The 25533-nt window shown below is 50.3% G+C and overlaps 1 protein-coding gene across 3 annotated transcripts in view; it reads left to right on the plus strand.

Moving 5' to 3' along the window:
- The window catches only part of Kif13b (kinesin family member 13B), a 159423-nt gene extending 135798 nt beyond the window's left edge, over positions 1 to 23625 (plus strand). For 2 of the 3 annotated variants that reach the window (XM_046423328.2, XM_058572348.1), the window contains 4 exons: positions 502 to 635; positions 14311 to 14373; positions 16872 to 17628; positions 20116 to 23625. In XM_046423328.2, the coding sequence (XP_046279284.1) occupies positions 502 to 635; positions 14311 to 14373; positions 16872 to 17628; positions 20116 to 20381 (1220 nt within the window). In that variant the 3' untranslated portion in view covers positions 20382 to 23625. The remainder of the gene's footprint in view (positions 1 to 501; positions 636 to 14310; positions 14374 to 16871; positions 17629 to 20115) is intronic. The other variant, XM_046423329.2, reaches the window with a different exon arrangement.
- Positions 23626 to 25533: the final 1908 nt, after the last annotated feature.

The raw sequence follows: 25533 nt of genomic DNA on the forward strand, positions 1-25533 counted from the left end.
AGACCTCTCTCTCTTTTAAAAATAACTGAATACCACCATTCTCCTGAAGGTCAAGTTCATCATCTTTCTTTAGTAAATAGTGATGAGAAACTTGAGTCTGTAGGACTTAGTCATGGACTGAAAGCCTAAAGTCTGTAAGGAGACTTACACCTGTATGCTGGCAGTTACGTCACTGAAAAGCTGAGCCCCCTTTGATTCTAGGGCAGAAGTTATTTGTTGACAAGGACTCAGGTGGATTGTCTTCTGATACTGCATATTAGGAGCACTGCATATTAGAACCTTCTAGAGGCCCCCAGTTACTGCTCTTTTACTGGTAGTGGAAACACCATGTGTTTGAGGATAACTGATGATACTCTCTTTTTGTAATATTAGTCTTTTAAGGATGCTTTTTAAAATTTATTTTGTTAGATTTTCTTACAAATAATATTTGGCAAATTCGCAAGAAAGAAATGTCTGTGTCATTGTTTTGTTTCATCTTGTGCCTTTCAATCTTGTTGACAGGGCTTGGTAGCCTAGCAGCCTCCTACTTGAATCCAGTAAAATCCCTGGTGCCACAGATGCCAAAGCTGCTGAAGTCCCTTTTTCCTGTCCGCGATGACAGAAGGGGCAAACAGCCACCTCCCCTTGCACATCAGGTAAAAAGCGTCGAGAAGGCAGCAGTGTGTTTTCTGATAGGTCGCCGGAGAGTGACTCTGTCGCTAGAGCTAGAGGGAGAGGGACAGCAAAATGGGGCGTTAAGACTGGGCTTTCAAGCCTGGTAAAAGCTTGTGATAATTTCTCTTCCATTCTCTTCAGAGATAACAGAGCTGTTTAAACTTATTGACACGCTCCATCCTTTCTGCTTTTAAAAATGCCAAGTACGCTACTAATGTGATTTATGGTAATATCACTTAGAGCAACAATAGTAAAATTTATGGAGTGCACTTAGTGTTGTTTGTGTATTGCCAAGTAGAAAATGTAATTCTATTTTTAATTCTTGATTTCATTTCTCTTTTCAAACAATTTTATGTCACGACTGTCCTTCCCTTTCAACCTCTGCTTCCTCTACTGTGGATAATCTCTTCTTTTACTTAAAAGTGATCACCTATTTCCTTTTTTTGGCTCTACCTCGCCCTAGAATAAGTGTTGGATAAAATGTTAAAGGGTTTCCAAACATGCAGGAAGCTATTCTTATGCAGTAATGGCGAATGGGAACCCTTGGAAATGCAGTTTCTAGCCTTACATAGGTGTTAGCTCAGCAGAAAGTGATAAACGAGGTTTTACTTACACTCACTTGGAAGCACCAGGACAAGTGCCATCATTGGGGGTGGTTTTGACATCAGCACTTCCATATTATTTAAAAAAATTTTTTTTTTGTAGTGGTAAATGGACAGAATGCCTTTATTTGTCTATTTTTGTGTGGTGCTGAGGATCGAACCCAGTGCCTCATGTGTGCTAGGCAAGCACTCTGCTGCTGAGCCACAGCCCCAGCCCTCCATATTCTTTGGTGCATTCCAGTTGCAGAAATGCAGGTCAGTAGTTGTCTGAGACTCAACTATTTACAAGAATTTTCTAAGTTTATGAAGGCATATTCAAGGAAAGTGGGGTTGGTTGTATAAGGCTGCTGTGAAGATACGTAATTTTTTCAATCTAGCATTATATAAGCATGTACGTAAGAATATACATGGAGTGAATGAAAAGACTTAAACATCGGGATTCTGGAAGTGTTTAAACTGTATTCACTGCAGCACATAAACGGTGCTCGCTAGTTACTGATATGAACTCCGGCCACGGGAGGGGTGGGGCAGGCAAAGGTGACTCTCCCCATAGTTTGTTGTCATGTGTGCTAGTCTCCTCTTAACTTACCGTCACTGTTTCATGAAGTAAGGGTCATGAAGTGTCTGAGTTACCAAAAAAAAAAATGCATTTTCTCAGCTGGGCTCGGTAGCACATGCCTGTAATCCCAGCGGCTCAGGAGGCTGAAGCAGGAGGATTGCTAGTTCAAAGCCAGCCTCAGCAAAAGTGGGGCACTAAGCAACTCAGTGAGACCCTGTCTCTAAATCAAATACCAAATAGGGCTGGGGATGTGGCTCAGTGGTCAAGTGCCCCTGAGTTCAATCCCCAGTCCACTCCACCCTCCAAAAAAAATGCATTTTCTCAGACTGCCCTGGTGACCCACAGCCCACCTGGGGACACTGTCTGATCTGTATTGATGAGCTCTGAGGTGATGCTTATCATGTGGAGTTTAATAGCCACTTTTTTCTGTTGCTGTTCAGTTAAGGTGGTAATCTAAATTGAAGGAAGTTGGAATGCCTTTAAAAGTCATGGGATCAGCCCACTGTGGTCACAATTATTTTTAAACTGTTTTCAGTTTTTGATGTAGCATGTCAGAGCACCTGCCAGTGGGAACTTGTTTGTACACTCACTGTGCTGGCAGGAGGCGACTGGAGACGTGGAGAGCAGCAGCGTGATCAGAAGCAGATCTTTGGTGATGGGAAGAGAACTGCAGTATGTCATGTCCAGGATGAGAAGTTAACTTGAAATGTGTTATTGAAATATTAGCAATTTATGTTCATTTACTCAAGTGTATTTATTTTTTGAGCACATATGAGCAAAGGTATTGAGGGAATGGGCCTTGAGCAAATATTTCATAGTTTATAAATATGTGAAAACATAGCACCGAAGCTGGTCTGAATGAGGATAGATGTCCAGTGGTCAAACTCTTTCCTCTGGTTTGTGAAGATGCCACTCCCTTTTCTTGCCAGCACCAGCCCTGTCTCTGTCCTCATCCCCGACTGCATTAGCATAAAGCTCTCAGCTGACCTGCTGCCCTCTGCCCGTCCTCTCTGGCCTTTCCTGGGTCTGCTTCTTCCATCAAGCCTCTGGTGTTCAGTGGCCATGGCTGTGTGGACATTTTTTTCTTTCTTGGCCTCATTCCGTCCCATGGCTTTACCATAGTGATACAGAGTAGCCAATGGTCTTTCACAGCTTAGGCTGTAAACACATCAGTCCCCAGCTTGAAACCTTCCTTGGAAACAGAATAGAACCTAAGTTCTTCTGTAGTTGGTGCACATCCTCGGTGCCCTGACCTTTAATCGTTATTTCCTTTCTTCTCTTCAGTCACCTTGCTGAATTGTATCTGTGCCTTTTTGTCTCACGAACACAGCAGTCTCACGGGTTCTGGTGCTTGTCTTTCCTTCTGCTGGGAATGCTCTCTCCAGAGTCCTTGCAGGGCCAGGAGAGCGGCAGCCATTTCAAGGAGGCATAGTTTACGGTGGTGTTTCTTCACCACCAACTGAAACAGCCTCCACCAAACACACACACTATATTCTCTTGATTCTTTTTCTTTTTTTAAATTTTATTTTATTTTTTTATGTGGCACTGAGGATCGAACCTAGTACCTTACCCGTGCTAGGCAAGTGCTCTACCACTCAGCTATGGCCCCAGTCCCATCGATTCTACTTCTTACTGGGAGTTATGGTTAGGTTTATATGTTTGTTGAAGCAAACCTTGAGGACAGAGCTTCCTGTGCTGGCTGGGGCCTGACATGTATGACACACAGTATGTATTGGTTGGCTCACCATTGACGTGTATACAGACTGCAATACCAGACTGCACAACAGTGGCATTCAGTGATAGAAGGGACCATGTTTACAATTAGAGGTGAGAGAATCAGTTGAATGGGGGCTTGGGACATCCAGACCTGTTTATTAAATTTCTTCAATAGAAGTGTCACTAAAGAATATTCCTGAAGGCAGCCAGGCATGATGGCACGCAGTCTGTAATCTCAGCAACTTGGGAAGCCAAGGCAGGAGGATCAGAAGGTCAAATCCAGCCTCAGCAACTTAGAGATCCTGTCTCAAAATAAAAGGTAAAGAGGGCTGGGGTGTGGCTCAGTGGTAAATCATCGCTGGGCTCAATATCCAGGACCGTAAAAAGAAAGAATGTTCCTGAAGGAGAGAAAAACTTTAGTTTTTCATTTGGGAATCAGCTGATCAAAGACCCTCATGTTCCCCTCATTTTACTGACAGTCTCTGGTGAAGCTCTGGGAGAAGTCGGTGTCTGTGGAAATGACTTCTCACAGCATCCAGGCCTCTCCTGCCTGGTCATCTTAGAGACTGAGCCGCGAGTGCCGAGGAAAGCACAGGAGCCGTGAGAGCTGGTGGCCTGCTGACACATCCTGCCCTGCTTGTTTCTAGTGATCGTCTCCTTCACTGGGCACTTCTGAGTGGGCACTTTTGATACCTACAGTTTGAGATTCTCACAAAAAAATTCTACTCCCCTCCCCCTTGCTGAACAAGGTCTTCTTCCGGTGTTCAACTCTGAGCTCTCTGCTGAGTCCGGGTGAGGTGGGGCGAGGTGGTCTTTCCTTCTCCTGGGCCTCCTCCAGGCTGGGCAGCTCAAGAGGTCTGTGCTGTTCCAGATAGAAGTGCTCTGTCACCCTGCATCTTGTCAGGGCCTGTGCATGGTGAGGAGCCCAGAAGGGAGCAAGTTATTCTTGGACTTGAAAATAGTGGAACTCTGTCTTTCTCATCTAAATCATATACTTCTACCAAAGTAGCCTATGATTATGCCTTTTTTGTTTGCTTTTTGGAAGAAGCATCAGTTCTTTGTGCTTCTTGTCAGTTAACGATGCTGGAATTTTTTGGCGATTTTTCCTCTCTTCAAGGTAGTTCCTTTTCCCTTTTATTATTATGTTGTCTAACTGAAGTGTACAAATACTAAATGAAGAACTTCAGATTCATTTCTAAAATTTTCATTTTGATTTTTAACATTCCTGGGATATCAGGATCCTTGTGAGTTTTTAAAAGAACATTTTAGCTATCATCTGCACACCTTTTAAAGCTCCCCATCTGCATTCCAGTCACCAATGTTGAACATTATTAGGGACTAAAGCAGAGTCCTGTCATCTGCAAGGAGAGGCCACAGAGTGCCTTCCTCTGCATCAACAATCGAGGACATCTAGAACAAAACAAACGCTGATGACACTTGCTGGATCACCCTGTCCTCTGCCTGGCTCTGTCATTGCCATGTGCAGGCACGTAAGGGTGCAGGCACGTAACGATGCACCTTAGCAGCAGCTTGGAGAGACTCACCAGCACTGGAGGCTTCCTCTCTGTTCTGATAATCTTTTACTTGCTGCTAATGCCTGTTACACCCATTTCAGGGGTCCCTACAAAAGATCTTTAAATTAACATGACCAGACATTTAGATGTTGAGAACAACATCAAGTGCAGATCAGTGGGTGAGTGCAGTGGCGCACACCTGTAATCTTGCACCTTGGGAGGCTGAAGCAGGAGGATTGAAATTTTAAGGCCAGCCTCAGCAACTTAGTGTGACACTGTCTCACAATAAAAAAAAAAAAATACAAAGGGTTGGGAATGTAGCTCAGTGGTAGAGCACCCCTGGGTTGGTTCAAGCCCCATTATTGGGGAGAGGGAATACAAATCAGAGCATATGACTCAAAGAAATTAATTCTATAGTACAGAAGCATATAAATATCATTATTAATATCCATAAGACTTAGAGATAGTAAATAAATAGTAATATTACTTAAGTTTTATAATGTGAAATGGCACAAAAAAACTAAAATCTCCAAACGATTTGGGAATACACAGAGACGGTACATGGTAACCAAACAGATTATGTTCATTAACATGTGCATCATTTTAAAAACCATTTCTCTTTCCATTTCCCACCTATGATGAAAAAAATTAAGAAGACTTCCTGTGTTACAGCTTTTTGTTGCTGTGACCAGAATACTGACAGGAACAACTTGGAGGAGGAAAAGTTTATTTTGGGCTCATGGTTTCAGAGTCTCAGCCCATGGCTGGCTGACTTCATTGCTCTGAGCCTGAGATGAAGGAAAGGTGAGAGAGAAAGAAGCCAGGGACAAGATATAGTCCCCCAGGGCACGCTCCCAGTGACTGCATCCTCCAGCCATGCCATGCCCCACCTACCTGTAGTTACCATCCAGTACGTCATTCAAATGATCCAACCATCGGATGGATTAATCCACTGCTGAGATGACCACTTTTCATAAACTAATTGTTTTACTTCCGAACATTTTGTTGTCTAACACATGAGCTTCTCAGGGGATATTAGAGGCAGAAACCATAACACTTCCTTTTAATGTTTCTATCCCAATTTAGTTTGGAGACCTAAATCTCCTTCTCTGAGACAGTTCTGGCAATGAAGATGCCCATGTCGTCTCCCTTAAACATCCGTACCCGCTGGGGTTCTCTTTGGTGTTATCAATGACACTTAGAGTCCTGTGTGTGGTTCTGTATGTATCATGCTGAAATACAGTGACCAGTTGGAATCATGTGAGAGGATGTCATCAGCAGTGCGGAAGGATTAAAGGAGTTGTTTATAGCTTATCCATGCAGTGACAGAAGCCGACCATGTAAGCATTCAGGGCTCTTCAACCCCAGGAGGCATAGAGCCTCCGAAGGGCGATTCAGCCACACTAGAGGGATGAGAGTCATGAAATTAACAACAGCAGTGATTTATAGACAGCAAAGTGCTTTCTAAAACATATCTGTGGAGTTCTGCCACTCCTGTTTTTTTAAATACTAAACATTTTTGAGAATATAAAACCCGGGTAAGGACTCAGGATGGAGGCGGTCTCATATGCACCAGTCACTCCTAGCATTCCCACTGGTAGATGAGGTGGAAGAGAAGCACAGGTTGTGTGATAGAGAGTGGTTATTATCACAGAGGTACTTTTAATCAGAGTGTCCTTGACATTTTCAGGCCGACACGTTCAGTTCCCTTCTTCACGTGAGGTACACAGACATGTGAGCTCGGGAATCCAGTGAAAGGTGAAGGTCTGTTCACATTTCTTTAAAATGAGCAGGTTCTCGGGTCAAGATGCTGTTGTGTTCCTGGACTTGTATTTTATCTGATTGATTTGAAAAGGTCGTGGATCTTTTCTTGTAAGCTGAAGTTAACAGTTCCTTCCTTTAAAAACAAAGATTCTCATAACCTACAAAATCTTTTGGCTTGAGCATATTCATAAAGACTTAGAATTCTTGTTTTTATGGAGATTGGTTCTGGTTGTAATCAATTTCTGTCTGAGTTCCAGAAATGCAAAGATATTGCACGGAAAGAGGTGGCAGCTGACAAAATTGCTGTCTTTGACCTTCTGATGCAAGTTTAGTAACGAATCTAGAAAATAACGAACTGCAATTAATGAAATCTGCACTCATATTCAAGTGTGTTTCTCAGACAGCACATAAAATAATTGAAAGAACTTCCTGCTCTCTAATTAGTTAGATTGAATTAATTTGGCATGATAGCTTTTTTCACGTATCTGGGAGTCTCTGTTCACAGGAAGCTATTTATGTGCTTCAAAGTTCAGGGCTCTAAGTGGTGTTGTTGATTAATCTGGGGGATTAAAGAGTTAATGGTCAGATTTAATTTCTACCGTCAAAAGCTGGCCTTATTGTGGCCTGTCTTTGTTTTGTGTGTCTCTCTGGTCAGGACAGCCTCCTGTGGCATGTGGGGAAGGCCTTGAGCAGAGGGCAGCAGCCTGCCCATCCCTGGGGCTGCTGGAGAGGATGTCCTGTGGTTTTCCACCTGTTACCATGAGATGCTTCCATGAGGAAGTGGGCCACGGGCGCACTCGCCCTCTTCCCCTGCACGCAGGAAGCACGTTGCACTGTGACCAAGGCCCACCATCTAGCTGAAACAGGAAAGCACAGCGACACCTTGTTTTCCAGCCTTTGCTTTCCTTAATCATTCAGGTCAATTTAAAAATAATACAGATGGGCTTTCCTCCCTGTGATTGAACACCACCAGTGTAGGTACTTGGACAGAGCATGCTACATCCTCTTGTCCTGGAGCTAACGAAGGGAAGTGGACACAGGCCTTGTGCGGCAGACCTTTAAAAAAAAAAAAAAAGTTAAACAAGTAAGTCTGGTTGCATTCCAAAAAAACTATAATCTGAAATTTGAATTTCACATAATTCTTACATGTTACGATTTTTCATTTAAGTTTCAACCATTCAAGATGTAAAAGCCATTTCTTAACTTACAGGGCACATTAGCAAGCAGGAATCAGGCTGAATTTAGTCCTTGTTTTTAAGGCTTTTAGATTAATAAATATTCTGTGATTCAGGAACACCCTTCATTCTTCATGGACGCTGGAAACACTAATAACCATCATTTTGGGTGAAGTTAATGTTACACCCTCTTTCAAAATAGATGTAACTCCGTATTTTAAAAAGTCAGAAGAAAGGAGTTTGAATGTTTTCATCATAAAGATGGTAAATGTTTGGGAAGAAAGACATGTTTAAACTTGAATCACAGTATACAAATGTATACATGTGTCAAAATATCCAGATACCCCACAAATAAGTACAATTTTTTTATTATTTAGCAGTTAAAAATAAATTTAAATCTAAAAAGGAAGAAGAACTACCTTGAAAGATAGCACATAAAATTTCAGTAATTATGTAATAACAATGCTTTGCAAATGTGCCCAGCATATACTGTGTGTCTAGAACTGCGCCAAGCATTTCAGACACAGTCTTAGTATCAGTGCAGTTTGGCCAACACTGTCCAGTAGAGAGATAACATGGGCCCCATGTGTAATTTAAAAATTCCTAGTAGACTCATTTAAGACCCTAAAAAGAAAAAAGGTTAAATTAATTTCAATATGATTTTTTAATCAGGAAGTATTATATCAACCTATAGTCAATTAAAAAAAAAAACTGTTGAGATACAAAGGCCTGTAAGTTAGGTTTGTATTCTGCATTTCTGGCACATTCCTATTCAGATGCTGTATTTTCTTTGGACATACTTAATCTGCAATTAGAGTTCATAAGATTTACAGTTGAAAAAGTGGATAGATCCACATGCCCAAGCTATTCCAAAGCTACTTAAAAGCACTTCAGTTTTTAAATTTGCATTTTATTAAAATTAAACAAAATAATAAACTTACTTCTTCAGTCACATTGGCTGTGTTTTAAGTCAGTTACTATGTGCTGCCAGTGGCTACCATATCAAGATGGCACCCTTGTTGAGGACACTTGAGACTCAGATAGGTTAAGTACCTTCATCAGGTTACAGAACCTGGTGAGTGACAGAACTGAGATTTATATTTCAGAAAGCAAGATTTAAAGCACAAATGTGATCTTGAGAGATTTCAGCCAGGGGCTGTGGCTCATACCTATAATGCCAGCAACTTGTGAGGCCAGGAGGATCACAAGTTTAAGGCCAGCCTGGGCAACTTGAGACTCTGTGTCAAAATAAAATAAAAAGGGGGCTGGGGTCCCTCTTCAGCGGCGCTCGCCTGGCATGCGTGCGGCCGGGGTTCGATCCTCAGTACCACATACAAACAAAGATGTTGTGTCCGCCAAAAACTAAAAAATAAATATTAAAAATTAGTGTGACACTGTCTCACAATTAAAAAAAAATACAAAGGGTTGGGAATGTAGCTCAGTGGTAGAGCACCCCTGGGTTGCTTTTATTGTGTCTCTTTTTCTCACTTTAGCAGTAGGAAAATAATAGGTTAGTTCTTGATTATTTGTAGCAAAAAACGAACTATTACATCTCTTATCATAGAAAGAATTTCCTATAATTGGATTTAAATCACTGGTTAGTGTTTTTCAAAAAAGACAGAGGATTATATTAATTTAGGTATCATTAAAAATGACATTTAACAACTGATCAAATTCAGTGTACAGGGTGATTATTTGGAAAGGTTTATTTTCAAACAAGAAAAAATATGCATCAGAAAATTCGGTGTTGGGAAAGTTTTAAAGTGATTATTTTTTTCCCTTCAACTTTTCCCTCCTTTGCCTAACCTTGTGTCCAAATTTCAGAAGATCTGTTTCTCCCACATGCTGTCTGCAGTTCCGTCTTCTTTGTGTCACTTGTTAAGTAATCACACAGATGCTTGTTTCTTCATTCAAGAAGCATCCAGCTAGGGCCTTGTATTTGGATGGAGACTTGAGACCTACTTCTCTCTCTACTGCTCTATCTCTCTCGCTCTCTTTTAATAAATAAATAAATAAATAAAAAGGGCTCAGGGATGTAGCCTTTAGGTTCAATCACCAGTACCCACCCCCACACCAAAGGAAAACTCAGCTGTTTAATTAAAAATGACCAAGTGATTATTCTAGAGTAAATGAGTTAAGTATTTGAGGGAGGAACCAGCCCAGTGTGACCTGTTCACTTTTCCTTGTCGCACTCATTCCTTTCTGATCCCGTGGGCAGTGCCTGCTCATGGACAGCTGGGAAGCGGAGAGCGACAAGGTCACATCTGTCTGTGGAAAGCTCCCTCTGGCTGTGGGGTGGAAGTTGAGTTCAAAGAGGATGAAATGGAATCTATGTGAAAGTGTGTAAAAGCCTCAGAGGGATTACAGTTGTGGTCAGGAATCTGAAGCCACCTTCCTGTGCCTGGCATATCTGTACTGTGATGTGCTGATTGAAATTGGCAAGGGGCAGGCAGTGTAATGGTGTCTCCAAAGAGACCCAGCGGTGGCCACCAGTCTGCCAGCCGGGGAATGTTGCCTAGAGAATTCATGGGGATCTCCACCTTCCAGATGCACATCCCCCAGAGTGATTGGGTTTTCACCAATGAGAAGCTGACCTACTTCCTGCCCATCAGAGGTCAGGGTTGAGAGGCTCCCTGAGAGCAGCAGGTGCAGACACACAGACACACGTAGAACATTCTGCCAGTGCTGTCACACACTTCTCCCTGTCTTCAGGAAGGCTGGGTCATGCCTGAGCTGAGACTTGCAGGTGAAGAGATGTTCACCAGGTGGACTCTGTCGGAAAAGCAGTGCATTGCAAAGTTGGGGGGGCGGTGGTGGTGAGCAGGGCAGGGTGCAGCCATGGGAACGTGGTCTGTGTCATGCCAGGACGTTATTCTTCTAGGCAGAGGGGTCCAAAACAGCCTTTATTCCAAGTCATGAAACTCGGAGCCACACGCCCGTATTGGTGTGGGATGTGGAAATAAGAGCTTAAAGACCGTGAGGTCTGACCCGGGAAGTGACTGTCTGAAGTGTCTCTGAGCCGTCTGCTGTGGGGCCTGCTGTCTGCAGCCTCAGCAGTACCCCGTGTGCCTGTTGGTTTGGCGGCACTGGAGGACTCTTCCTGTCCCATCTCTGAGTGTGTCGCTCCGGCAGGCAATGCTTTGTGAGCCGACTGTGTTGTGTGGAGTGTTGATAATATATTCGCTTCCCTCATGGGACTTCTCCATGATATTTATAGCTGCAGAATACTTTGCAGTCATTTTTATTAATAGTTACCAGATGTGTCATAAGGATTAATGAACTTATGATCTGAAATGTTTGAGCTCCTGAAATAGAGGCGATGCCTGCACAGAGGCGTAAAGAGCATTAAAATGCAAACAACAAGCATTTGAGCTCTTATGTGTGAAGGGGAAATGGCATGGTTAAGATTCCATACTCTGCAGACTTATCTGGTGCCCTTAAAGAGGTTGCTGGACACATCAGAGGCCATCGCCAAACATGGAAGGTCCAGTACTGCCAGCCGCACGTGTGCAGATACCGCCTTCTCCTCCCTCACCCTCGCCCTGGGTGTTGTCTTGAACAAATTGCCAACACAACCAGTTGTTTTGAGTGTTAGTCGCCTTCTGTCTCTGAACTTCCATTTCTGTTTCCTTTTCCTCTTACTGTCCAACTTCAGGTCTGAGTAGCCCTCCGTGGGGCCACTGGGAACCTGCCTCTTCATGGATCTCTGTGTCCAGTATCTCCTTCCTCAGGGCTGACCTCTGAAGCACAGTCTTACTGCCCTTTCATTTCGTGGCCTGTGGTGGCTCTCTGCTGCCCTAGAGATTCACCTGAGAGCGCACAGGCCTCCTGCCCTCTGTCCTGTGCTGGTCATTCTGGGTAGGCCTTTCCTCCCCAAGACCTGAAGGAAGGAGGAGCTTTTCCAGGGTTGAGCTGTGAGTCCACAGAACGTCTCACAAACCGGGCCTCTTCTGCCCGCTGCCTGTCATGCTGCTCAGGCTGGCAGTCTGCGCCCCCCACCCCTGCAGGTGTTCAGGACACATCCAGTTATGGTTCCGTCCTTTGGATCCCTTCTGCTTTCGCCATTTCCACACAGAGGTTGATTGCATCCCTGCTGCCTGCGTGCACACGCCCCGCCAAGGCTGGACAGTGCGGGCCTGGCTGGGCTCCTTGCTGCTGGTGGCACTGTGCAAGGCCCTGTGCATTCAAGCCCTGGAGACCTGTGTCGAGTGTCAGAACCAGTGTCACATCCAGTCTGGTCCTTGAATTCATTTCAACAGAGATTAAGTTATCTCCTGGATTGTATGGTCACCCTGAGGCATAAGGAAGAGTGTAAACTGTGTTTCAAAGCTCTGTTTTAAAGGGGAAGGAGTGTCATTTTAGGAAAAGTTCCATCCTAGGTTGTCACCATTTCACCTTTAGTAGGGTTTCTATATTTTTATGCTTTAAGGTCTAAGCTTCACCTGGGTGGAAATGATCAACCACAGTCTTTTATCTATTATCTTTTATCTTTTATCTAGTCAGATCTAACTGAAGATTCTAAGTATTTTAGAGTTCGAGCATAAGAAACTTTATTTTGCCTTTACTAAGAAGTATATACTAAATATTTACCTTCCAGTTTGCAGGGGACCTTAGATACTTGTGGGGAAAAAACTAAAAACAGAGCCAGCAGCCCCCACTCTAGGACTGTGGCTGGAGGGCAAGGTGTGTGCTGGACGCTTTCTGGTCCGTCAGGGAGTCCACGTGGGCAGGTGGCAGGGCAGGAGGGAGAGGAACAGAGTGTGAGAGACGGGTGGGGTCACCAGCCAGACCCCGGAATGGTTAGGGAATGGAAGCAGCTGTAGTGGCCCTGCCGCCAGGTACCCTGCCCCTACACCTTTCTGAAACACGCCTCTGAGCCCCTCTCCTGCCTTTCCCCGCCGTGGTAGCGCCCCAGTGTCTGCTGGGTAGAGTGTGTGTGCTTATCGTGTCCTTCCACCCTCTGAGCTATGTCTCTGTGGTCTCCTGGATCCTCTCTTCTGTGCCCTCCCTCAAACCCTTTAGCAGAATCAGTTCCCAGTAGCCCTGCTCATCCACGTCTGCCCGTGGCAGGAGGGGTGCCCTTTGCCACGTGTGGCTGTGTCGTGGCTGTGGACGCGGGTTAACACCTGCTGAGTGGATCATCTTGGTCCAGGAAGGCTCTTTTCCCTTCAGGCAAGTATCAGTTTAGGCAGAGGGAAGTCGGGCATCGACCCTGTGGGTGCCTCAGGGCCCCAGGACACACAGGAGCCATTGCACCTGGATGGCTTAGGGAAGAACAGGGAGGCTGACAGGTGGACTCTGTAGGGGAGCGGGACCTGCAGTCATTGGCCTGTCTGCACCCACCCTGCCAGGACGGTCCCTCTTCAGGGCTTAGCATGCAGAGCTGGCTCCGTCCAGCACCTTGGAGCACCTTGGGGGACCTGGGAGGAGCCAGAGGCTGGTGAGCAGCTAAGACAGGAATGGTGGAGCCTGGTTTCTTCCAGAGACAAATCATCAACTCCTTTCCTCTTGGTCCCACTGTGTTTTAAACCCAGCAGGTACAAAATGACCATTCGTTTCCATTTCTTCCTCCTGACTTCCTTTTCCTTATTCTGGCTCTTGTTATTTTTTGATCTTCGTTCTGTATGTCCTTGGATCATGTGTCCATGGTGACCACGTCCTTTCTTGTGTGTTGCTTGTGTCCGTTAGTTCAGACTCTCGCCTCACACCTGCTCTGCTGGGGACCCTTGTTACTGATCTTCTCTTTGGACTTTAAATGCTTCTCTGGTCAGTTTGCATTCCACTGCCAGATTAGCCTGACATTCAGTGTCTTCTGCTTGCTTTGCTCAGGAATCGGGTGACCCCCTTTTGTCACCTAGGTAGGTTAGTTTCAGGCACCTAAGGCCTCCTGTAGTCACCCCTGCTCTCTCTGCTCCAGAGAGTGGCTTTCTTCTCCTGCTTTCTTGACGCATGTGTCCATGAGTTCTCCCTGGCCCCAGTGTGGGGCAGCTTCCAGCTCCTGCCCGCAGTCTTTCTGGGTCTTTCCTGACCCAGTTACTTCTCCATGCAAAGTCTCACGCCACGTGTCTGCACAGCACAGTCCTTGGTCATGCTGCGTCTGCTGGGGCGCTCAGGCCTGTGTGCTGGCTGGCGGCACTCACTGGCTTAGTTGCTTCCTCTGTGGCCTGGAGCCCTGGCACCATGCACCTGGCTGTCCAGGTGCGTGAAATTCCCAAGTGTTGTGAAGATTCTCCCAGGGGCCCTCTGATGGCATTCCGCTGTCCAGGGAAGACTTGCTCCAGTGGTCCCCCTTGTCCAGCCCCCTTACAGCATGCTTGTCTCCTCAGCCGGCGCCTCGGATCCTGGTGCAGCCAGCCTTCGCCGATGCCCGGGTGACCAGGACAGAGGAGGTGAGTGGCTCGGGTTGGGGCTGCCCCAGCTGCTGTGGGTGGCCCCGACACTAGCACTGTTTGATGCACACCTGCTCTTTGTTCCTCTCGTTCCTGTTTTGATAGTGAACCACAGTGCAGGTCACTGCTTCTCCCTCTGTGGCCCTTTCTATTTCCACCCCTAATCGTGTGGCTGCTGGTGTCGTCTGTGCTGCAATAGCCCACTGCTAGGCGGAGGGGGTTCTATAAACAGAACAGTCTCCTTCTTCTCAGTGTTTGCTTAATTCTTAGTTTTACATTTCATTCTGATTCAGGGTATCAGCGTGAAGACACTAATCCTAAGCTGGAGAAAACAGTCTCTCACGGTCTCCCACAGATCAACAGCACTTGGGATCTGAGGAGCCGAGAAGCTATTTTCTCCCACTGTGCCGCCGTTCTCTTAGGAAATGCTCCATCTTCATAGGGAAATTTTATTTATTAAAACAACAGCAAAAAAGGCCCCGTAATTCGAGAGAGGCTTCACACCTCCCGGCACCCCTCATGCTCTAAGGCCTTCTCGCTCCACTGCTTGTGGGTGTCACGACTCTCCCCGGGGACGTGCCACGTGTCCTCTCCCTGAGAGTGCAGTGGTCATTCTGCCGAGCCAGGGGTTGTCCAGCCCGTGGAGGGAGAGCAGGGCCTTGTGGTGAGGACAGCCACCCACCCAGCTCCCACAGAGCCTCTGGCGGCTCTTTCAGCTCGGCCTTCACAGAATTTTCTGGAAATGCCTCTCTTAATGGTCAAGGTAAAGTCAAGAGATGGCAGCTAGGTTTCAAGTCACCCCCCCCACCGGGTCCAGTGGAGAAGTGCTGCGGGCCGGGGCCCGGAGGGCTGGGGCGCAGTTGGCCACCTCTGCCCTCTCCGGTCCCTTGTTGTCGCTTCACCTCCAGCTCCTTTCCCTTCTCGGGGCCCTGGATGACCCTTCAGCTGGGCCAAGGGGTAGAGTGAACGTGCTGCATTCCTGCCTGTCCTTCCTCAGTGACACCTGCAAACTACGGCAGCATCTCTGGACCAGCCTGGACCACCCCAGGCCCCCGCTGGCCCTGAGCAGCCAGGGGCGCAGCTGCGGGGACAGACTCGGTGGCTGTTGAGGCTCTGCCCTCCTCTCGTCTGCGTATTCTTCCCCACATGGTCAGTTACATTAAAACTAAAATGCAGAAGAATAAATAAAACATGTACAGGTTGCAAAAGAAAAACGATTGAAGGATCGCCTAATCTTTTAGAGTATTTATGATGGTGACAGTTATTGATCTATTGGATTGAGTAAATTTTGCAGCCCAGAGATCCATCACAAAAATGGGCTGTTAATCTCAGGAGGTGCCGTTAATTTCATCCCCTGAAAGTGTGCCTTGTGGGGAGAGAAGGCCCCTGGAAACAGGAATATAAATGACAATCCACGGGAAAATGCGTGATTTATCAAATTGCTGAGTTAAGCCAAGTAACTGTAAGAGACTTATAGATCTCAGCCGTTTCCCAGTTCAAATAAATCCTGTGTTTCAAATGGGGAATGACCATTCCTGTAATATAAATAATTTTCCATAAATATTGGAAAACATATTTCTTTTTCTGAACAGCATCCCACCCCACCCAGCTCGCCCCATCCGCCTTCTCCCCAGCACCGCCGTTCCTGCCAGGGCTTCAGTCGCAAACGCAGGCACCTCGTGTAGCTCGGAAACTAGGGTTTGGACAAGTGGTGGCTGTTGTCCTCGCCCGTGAGACCTGGCTCTGTGTGTGTCCTCTGCTGGGGACTCCGGGAGCCATGTGAAGAGAAGAGGCTGGCCCAGCCACCAGCAGCTCTGTCCTCCAGTGGCTCCTCTGGTCTTTGTTCCAGGATTAGAGGTCCCTGACCCCCGACTGGCCCTGGCTTCTACAGCAGCCAGAGAAAACAGCTTCTGGAAGAAAGGGCAGGCCGCAGGCTGACTCTGTCCCCCTCGTTCCCCCTCGACCCCCAGCCAGGGTCAGCCCCTCCTGGTGCCCGCATGGTGCCCGCACTGCTGAGCACTTTCGGACCCTCCGATGAGGTCATCACTTGGACTTTGCTGGGAAAGTGCTCTCTGGCCTCTTCAGTGCTTCTCCCGTTGCCTCGCGAGGCTGGTGGTGGGAGGGTCTGTTTCCACAGTGTCCGGGTTGCCACTGAGTGTGGGAGGCCACAGAGGCCATGACGGGGCAGCAGGGTTTTAGTGTGCTGCTCTTTGAGGCCAGGGGCGTTGCCTCCTGCCCTGCCTCTGGGTGGCAGGGATGGGCATCTGTGTTTACATAAGGGACGGGCCTTCGCCATGTTGCTCAGTGCTCTCCCCAGCATCAGTGCTGTGCACACCTGGAGTAGTTGTGTGCAAGACCAGGGTCACGTTAGACACAGGCTGCACTGTGGCCAGGGCTGTCCTGCCCAGAGCCAGGCCTGTTCTCTGGGGGGCTGCTCCCTGGCTTGTGTTGGGCGGGTGCCACCTGCAGTTCTCAGTGGTGCTTCCCTCCTGCTGCAGGCCCAGCAAGGCAGCCTCGGACCTGGTGTGGCCTCTGAGACTGCGGCGCAGACGGCAGCCCCTGGGGCGAAGAGCTCCGAGAAACCAGCCAAAGTGCCTTCCCCACCGCCCGCCGCTGTGGTCACCCAGGTCCCGGAAGGGCAGGACGGCCCCCCCAGCCCCCTGAGCGAGGCCTCCAGCGGCTACTTCTCTCACAGCGTCTCCACTGCCACCCTGTCCGATGCACTCTGCCTGGGCCTGGATGTTGCTGTCCCTGCTGGCCAGACGCCTGGCTCTCCACCAACGCCCAGCCAGGCCGCCCTGGAGGCTGGGCTGGCCTTTCCCTCCTGTGCGCAGAGCCACCCACCTGGACGTGAGGAGCCTGCTGCCCAGCCTCCCCCGCCTGCCCCCAGCAGGGACCCTGAGGCCTCCAGGGCCCTGTTGCTCCCTGACCCCCCACCGTTGGCACCTGTGTCCCCGTTCAGAATCCAGAAGGTGCGGACCTCGGAGCTGAAGTCGTTCACATGCATGCTGGGCGGTGGCCCTGGGATCCACGAGGACCTGCTTGCCACAGTAGGGTCTGGTGACACTGGGGGGCAGGCCCTGGGGACACCAGAAGTGGCCTCTGATTCTGAGGATACCAGTGAAGTGCCCGAGTGGCTCAAAGAGGGGGAGTACGTTGCCGTGGGCACCAACAAGACAGGCATCGTGAGGTACGTCGGGCCTGCTGACTTCCAGGAGGGGACATGGATTGGTGTGGAGCTGGACCTTCCGTCAGGTAAGTGGTCCCTGGAGGGTGGCCGGTGGGGACAGGGAGGCAGCTCCACATGAGGTGGCACTGCCGGGGTGCTGGGTTCCCAGGGCACAACCTGGCTGAGTCTCCCAGCTGTGGCTTCTCAAAACCAGGAATCTTCAGTAGATGAGTTAGTTTTCTTGTTTAACTTTCAACTTTCTAAGAAACCCAAGATTGTCACTGAAAGCTACTATAAATTTAATAATGGTTTTAAATGCTTTTTTTTTGTTTGAGACAGGGTCTCAGTGTGTTGCCCAGGCTGTCCTCAGATGACCCTCTATCTCAGCCTCTGAGTAGCAGAGACTAGGGTGCATGCCACTGCACCCAGCACTTTTTTTTTTTTTTAAGTTACACAAGCGCCTGCTTTTGAAATAGAACAGTAGCTTGGGCTCAGGGTGTAAGCCCCTGGCCTCAGTCCGCAGGTTGGGAGCTCTGGATGAGGTGACGAGGGGACCTGTGATCTGCTGCAGCCTCTTGGATCATGTGATTGAGTGTCAGATCTTAGAAGTAATGAGAAGAACAGGGGCAAGACTTGAGGGTATATTTGTTCTTCAAAAGTTTTTTCAGTATTATTTTTTTTTAACTTTTTTACTTTTTATAGTTGTAGATGGACAGATGCCTTTGTTTATTTTTATGTGGTGCTGAGGATCAAACCCAGTGCCTCACACATGCTAGGCAAGTGCTCTGCCACTGAGCTACAGCCCTCAGTATTGTTTTAAAACAGCTTTATTGGGAAGAAATTCATATATTATAAGCTCTACCCATTTAAAGTGTACACGTGCTGAGCACGGTGGCATATACCTGTAATCTCAACAGCTCGAGAGGCTGAGGCAGGAGGATCACGAGTTCAAAGTCAGCCTCAGCAAAAGCGAGGTGCTAAGCAACTCCGTGAGACCCTGTCTCTAAAATACAAAATCGGGCTGGGGATGTGGCTCAGTGGTCAAGTACCCCTGAGTTCAATCCCCAGTACCCAAAAAACAACAAAACAAGAATTAAAAGGGTATTAGCAAATAATTCATCTACGAGTAGTAACACATACTGTATTCAAGTTGCTAGATTCCAAACATACCTTGGTGAACAGAACAAAGCCCCTGATATAACTGGACTTGTATTTTTTAAAAGATTTTATTTATTTTGTTCCAGGGATTAAACTTGGGGCACTTTCACCTCGGCCTTTTGTATTTCTTATATTGAGTAAGGGTCTAAGTTGCTTTGGGTCACCTGGCCTCGAACTTATGATCCTCCTGCCTCAGCCTCCTGAGTTGCTGGGCTTGCAACTCAGGAGGGGATTTAGAGGGGATAAAATTACCAAGTAAACAAAAAAATTTGATAGTAATAAATGCTATGAAGAAAATAAAATGTACTAAGGGGTGAGGAGGGTGGGTGTAGAGGGTATTTTATACTAAGCAGGAAAACCAAATGGATGAACAGAGGAGAAAGGTGGGAAGGTGGCCTTTGGTCAGGCAGGGCAGTTGTATCCAAGGGCCCGAGTATGTGAACCTCAAGGCAGGGCCAGGCTCGAAGGCCGGCCACTGACACCATGGATTCTGTGTCCCTGCTTTGGAGGGTGTGAACAGAGTGTGGCTTGGAGAGAGGATGTGGAGCAGCCGGGCAGGGAGGTTGTGGCCATCCAGGCCGAGAGGACCCCCTGTCAGGGCAGGTGGGACCACAGCCAGAGGGCTGGGTGGCCCTCAGGAGAGACAGGGATGACAGCTCAGGTGTGACGACAGGCTAGATAAGGGGTCACTGACCAAGTTGCAAGGACTCTGCTTTGGACGCACATGTTAGTTGCAGGCCAGGCCTGGGCGTCCCCCTGAGAGCCCAGGGCCTGGCAGGTGGGCAGACAGGCAAAGCAGCTCCAGCATTGGAGAGTGGAAAGGATGTGGAAGAGCTGGGGAAGGAAGTAGCGAGGAGTTGTCCCCAAGCAGACTATGGGGGCGGCTGTGCTGGCCAAGCCGGCTGCTGCGGTGGCCAGGAAGGCTGCTGCTGGTCCTGCTGCAGGGTTCTCGCCCCTGCCGCCCGGCTGCACGGACCCCGCCCTGCACCGCCTCTTAGATGTGTTTTGTTGGCCCTCACAAGGAAACCTTTGTCCCCCTTGTCCCTTCTGAGCACATGAGGCGTGGCGTCTGTGGGTCCCACCCTGTGGATTCAGGGCTGAGTCTTCCCAGTGCCGCTGGCCACAGTCGGCTCTGCTCACTCAGTGCAGTGACCTGTGCCCCTGGAGTGGCCGAGCCCGCTCTGCGCCTCCCCACGTCCTCTGCAGGGCTTGTCGCCCGAGGCCACGGGGCTGAGGGATGCCAGTTCTGGTGACCACTGCTCGCTGCCCTGGCAGTGGTCACCCCATGCCCTGGTTCCTGCTGGACCAAGCAGGGCCTGAGCCGTTGGTACCAGGCACAGAGGCAATCTTGGGTACACAGCAAGGGAGGTGACAGGGCGCCCCTCCATGATGCCACCTTTTCCTTTCCCTTGCAGGAAAGAATGACGGCTCCATTGGTGGGAAGCAGTACTTCAAGTGCAACCCGGGCTACGGGCTGCTGGTGCGGCCTGGGCGCGTGCGCAGGGCTGCCGGGGCTGGGCGCAGGCGCAGCTCGGGGCTCCGGCCGCAGGGCGCCCCCGAGGCCCGCCGGAGCGCCACCCTCTCGGGCTCCGCCAGCAACCTGGCCTCACTGACGGCCGCTCTGGCCAAGGCCGACAGGGGCCACAAGAACCCCGAGAACCGGAAGTCCTGGGCCAGCTGAGCCACCGCCTCCCCAGGCAGACACCCAGGGAGCCTGCCGACCCTCCCCAAGCAGGCTGAGGAATGCTCTTTGCACGACACAGGGCTGGTGACTGTCCGTTCCCTGTCCTCCCGGCCCTGGAAGCTTGGCTTCTCCCTGTCGGCCCCCCAGCTGTGCCTCCCGGTGGCGGGTGGGAAGTGCGGAGCCGGAGGAGCCTGGGTGGTGGTTCCACCATGGGAGGCTTGGGGACTCCGCCTGCCTGGGGACACCCATCAGGGTCTGTGTGCGTACCCTTTCCCTCTTCTGGCACCCCTAACTCCTTAATTTAAGGAGTGACTTTCCCAGCACCTGCCGGGCTCCCGCCTCCCGGCCCCATGGGCCTGGCTGTCCCTGTCCCGCCTCCCTGCAGGGGACAAGCCTGGGGCTTGGGGCGCAGCAGAGGGCTTCCTGCAGGGTCTCTGGGAGCCCTGGCTTCTAGACCTGGCTGGAAGGTCTTCTGTTTGCTATTGATTCTCCTAACCGGATGCTTGGGATATATTTATTTATATTTATTTTTAAAATCTGAAATCATTGCGAGCTCAATCGCCCTCTGCCTGGGCTGGTGCTGGGCCTTCCTGAGTGCCCTGGCCTTTCTGGTCCTCAGACACGGGCCTCCTGCCTGGGCAGCGCTTCCTGGGGGAGACGGGAGTGTGCGTGTGCGTGTGCGTGTGTGTGTGTGTGTGTGTGTGTGTAGCCTGCACACACGTGTTTGTTGGTGGCCTTTGTCCACGAGGAGAGCGGACAGGGGAGGAGCACAGAGGGGCACCCCCCTCGCTGGTGCGCGGTGGCATTTTAACTTCCTCCACCTGGCGGGCAGGCGGCCTGGGGAGGGAGCGGCTGGCTGCCCTCCTAGGCCCCCAGAGCAGCTGCAGGCAGGCCCCCAGCCACAGCCTCCCCAGGGGTGGCTCCCCTCCTTGCCAGATGGGAGGCTTCTTATCCTGGGGCCCTTCCTGTCAGCTGTGTTGAGTGGAGCAGCGTGTGTGTGTGTGTGTGCGCGTGTGTGTCTGTGTGTGTGTGTGTGTGTGTGTGTGGAGGATACCCTCAGACTGTCTTGTCTCCAACAGCCCCAACTTGCCCACCGACCCCAGCTCAGGACAGCACCTCTGGGCCGGAGTTTGCACTGGGCACTCCTGGAGGCTGGGTCTGGTTCTTGGAAACACCATCGCAGAAGTTTTTGGTGAGGAACCCGGTTCTAAAGAGGTTTGAAGCTCCTTATGAGAAGCAGTGCTAGACCTTATCTCCAGATGGGGCCACCAAGCCCGAGCTGGCCCCCCTGCATTCTCTGGCCAGCATGGGCAGCACACGGTGCCAGAGGCCAGGACAATTAACCCAGGGCAGTCTGACCACCAGGGGACGGCCGGGAACAGCCTAAGGCCGGAGCAGTCCCTCGGGCAGGGTCAGCGTCCAGCCTGTGTCTGCACAGGCCTGCCCTGGGGCTGGCGTCTTCATGATCCTCCCTTGTGAGCGGGCACTGTGAGGGGTCAGGGCTGGCCAAGGCCCTGCCAAGGGGATCCGGTCTGCCCCTTTCTGGGACAGCATGACTGGAGGGAGCCTCCATCCTGAGGCAGGCATTGACCAGCGGCCTTCCCTTCCTGTTTTGGGGACACTGTGGGCTGTGGATTCTGCCTGGCTTTTCTCCTTTCCCTCTTGCGCAGCCTGGCTCTTCTGGAGTCTGGTTCAGTTGGAGTCAGTGTCCCCTGTGTGGCTGTTGGGCAGCGACCAGCCCCTCCCTCGGGCAGGCCCAGCCCCGGGAGCCCCAGGAGAGAAAGCTGGAGGTGGGAGTCGGGCAGGGCCTGCTGGAGCCATGGTCATAGGCCCGGGAGTGGAACCTGGTGCTGTTCTTCATCATTCTCTTCATCATTCTGGGCCTTTAAAGTGGAGGAGGATAAAAAGGGATCATCGACTTGAAGAGCTTGTGAGGAGGAGCGCAGGAGCGGGGAGGCTGACCAACGTGGCTCAGGCCCCTGTCCTTGCCCTGCAGAGTGCGGGACACCTTCTCTCACCCCAGCCTCCTTCTCCCCATCTCCCAGGGTCACCCCCTACCTGGTGCAGTGAGCTCAGCCTCCTTTCCAGCCTTGTTCACAGGCCTGCGGGGACAGGCATGTGCTGTGGTGTGGAGACATCTCTGTGCTCTTGGCTGGAGTTTTCTTCCAGCTTAGGGTCTTGTGCTCGGGGTCTCGTGAGCCTGTGAGGAGTTGGTTCTGTTGGTGTTGTGTCTGTGTCCATAGCTGAGGGGGTGCAGGGCGTGCCTCTGTTGCCCCTGCCCCAAGGGCAGGATGTGGCCTCTGGAAGGACAGCACAGCTGGAGGGGAGGCTGGTGGACAGCACCCCACTGGGCCTTGTCCGCAGCTTGCCCCTGGGTCCTTCCTGCACTCAACCTACTCATCCCCTAGGGCAGAGGGAGGCACTAGCTGCTCCCTGTGGGAGGCTCTCAGCACTAATGCTACCCTTGGCTTCCTGGGCAGCCCTGTCTCCCGCTAGGCGAGCTGTGCAGGCGCTGGGTGAGGCCTGCTCAGGTTTAGTCTTTCCTCTTGCTCTTTGGCGTAGATTAACACTAACTTGTGGCTGGAGAAACAAGGGTGTGCAGTAGGGATGGTCACTGAAGTGCTGGGCAGTGGAGGCAAAGGGAAGGTGTGTGTCTGGGTTCCTGGGAAGGCCTGCAGGTGTCCATGTCCCCTTCACTCCTGGTCTTTTCTCCCCTGGGCTTAAGCATTGCCTATACATGAAGCAGGAGGTTCTGGGTTCGATTTGTCCTTGCTTAGGCGCCCTGTCTGTGGAGGCTACAGGGTGTGGAGCGTATTTTGATGCTTCTGGTGCCATCAGCCCTATGCCACCTTAGGAGGCACTGAGGTGGCGGGGCCATCTGTAGTGCCTTTCCCTGGGGTGCACCCCCACAACAACTGTACCCAAAGCCTCTTTCTCTCTGAAAGGCCTGGTGCCCTGGTGAGCTGCACACGCTACTGGTGTTGGGAGAGTCTGAACAGCTTCTCTGTGTGGATTTTGTAAATATCTTGAGTTCACACAGAGAAGTGATTTGATTTGGGGATTATAGTGATTTGGTACACATTAAATGGGAGTTAAAAAAATTCCAAAGACTGTAATGAATTGTAAAGATTTTAATGATTCCTCTGTGTGGTGAACTAAACGCTGTAACTCTGTACCATATATGCCTTCCCATCAAATGACCAGCAGCTTCTGAATAAAGCCAATGACTTCTTGCCTTGTCTGGGGTTGGTCTTGTTGCTTCCTCCCTTTTCTACACGGACAGGGGCTCATACAGACTGTCCCCGTCATGGCCCTGTTGTCACTGGTGGTGGTGGTGGTGGGCATCTCAAGATGGAAGCTAGAAGGGTCGCCTGGCACACACCCCTCCTTAGCCTGTTCAGAAAACCAGCATAGGCAGGGCTGCACTGTCCACCTTGACCCATGCCACAGGCCTCACCCCGCATTGAACTGAGGAGCAGAGGGTGTCTTCTACAGCTGAAAGGTAGACAGACCCCGCACGTTTCTGCATTAAAGGGTTTTGGGAAGGGAGGATGATGGCTGTGGCTGGCAGGGTCTGGGTCAAGTCCAGGTGGGCTGTGGGGCCTGACAGTTTTACTGGGCCCTACTGCCAGTGAGGCTGACCTCCTACCGCCATCTGCCCAGCTGTGTGCCCAGCATAGGTCTGGAGCACACCAAGGATGGCAGGTTGGCCTTTGAGCCGGGAGAGGTGGCTAGGGCCCTTGGCTCTGCCTGTGAAGTCCCACTCACGGCCACAGGACCGCCGCCCTGTGCAGGTTTCCTCTCTGGCCGCTGCATCACTCGGCCCTCCCCTCATGGCCGACAGCCACGGCCTCCTTGCCAACGGAGGGCTGTGGCCATCCGCCAGAACACAACTGAATGGGACTTGTTTGTATTCCTAAGTGCAGATGAGTTGTTCTCAAGAGATAAGCACTGCCAACTAGGGACAGAAATGCGGCAGCCAGGAGCAGCCCTGCTCTGAAAGCAGCAGGAATCTGAGTGGAATTTATCCAGGTCTGAGGGTAAAGCCTAAGTTCTCAAGCGGCTGTTTTCTTGCAACTCAATGAGATGCCTTTTGTTTGCATCAGGCTCTGGGGTTTTATAGTTGCTCAGACCCCCGGACGGGTTCCCAGTGGATGTCACCATTAGTTCATTTGTTCACTAATTGAATCACTTGGAACACTGGTACCTGTGCTGAGCCCAGCCTCCTGGAGCATATGGTCCAGTGGAGACAGCCATCCTGATGAGCCTCACGGTAGGTGGGCCTGTTGCCTTGGTGGGGTGTGAGGAAGGCGGCCCTGGGACTCCATCGAGGGGACTTGGTGAAGGGCAGCTGGGAAGACGCCAGGCTGAAGAGCACACATGGAAGACAGGAAGGCAGGCAGGCAAGCAGGTTGGGTACTGACAGCTCATGGTTTCTGCGTAAGGGGAAATGGCAGTTGAGGCCAAGTAGCAGAGCAGCATGGGGTGGGGATGGTCCTGCTTGGGCCTCCGCCCACATCTGCTGTCCTGCCCTACCTGTCTCCCTTTGGCAACTCCAAGGTTTGGGGCAGCTTTAAAATTTTGTGGACTTTTCTAATTCTACTGAGAAGAAAAAAAAGAGCCCCTCTCCTCAGAGGAAAATCAGTGGGCTCCAGAGTGTGGCATGAGTCTGCTCAGAAACTGCATGCCTAGAAAGAAAACCAAGATGGAGCGTCAGCTTTTGTTGTTTCTCCTGTTCAAGGGGAAGCCCGAGAGTGAGCTCCTTTATACAGACGAAGCTGCCAGGCACCATAAAGGCTGCTCCCAGGGCTGAGGCCCACAAAGCCAGGAGTCCCAGGAGAGACCCAGCAGGCAGGCTGAGCAGCGCTCCCTCCTTGGGGAAGGTGGTTTGGGGCAGGGGAGCTCCTGAAAGACCACACGGAGCAGGTGCCCAAGAGCACTGGTTGGAGGGTCAGGAAGTGGGAGATGGGGGGCTTTCTGAAGCTCGTAGTGCCCGGTGCTGTGAGCCTCTCCACAGGTCTCTGGGCTCCCCTATCCCTTTGAGAAAAGCAGAAAAGAGTGCCAAGAATAGGACCCTTGAACCCCTTCAGCAATGACAGGCATTCCCAAATGAGCATGTTCTGATCCAAAAAAAAAATCCCAGCCAGCC

The sequence above is a fragment of the Marmota monax genome, unplaced genomic scaffold (assembly GCF_021218885.2).
Source record: "Marmota monax isolate L192 unplaced genomic scaffold, Marmota_monax_Labrador192_F-V1.1 WCK01_AAM20220418_F8-fsc00347, whole genome shotgun sequence".
Classification (NCBI taxonomy): Eukaryota; Metazoa; Chordata; class Mammalia; order Rodentia; family Sciuridae; genus Marmota; species Marmota monax.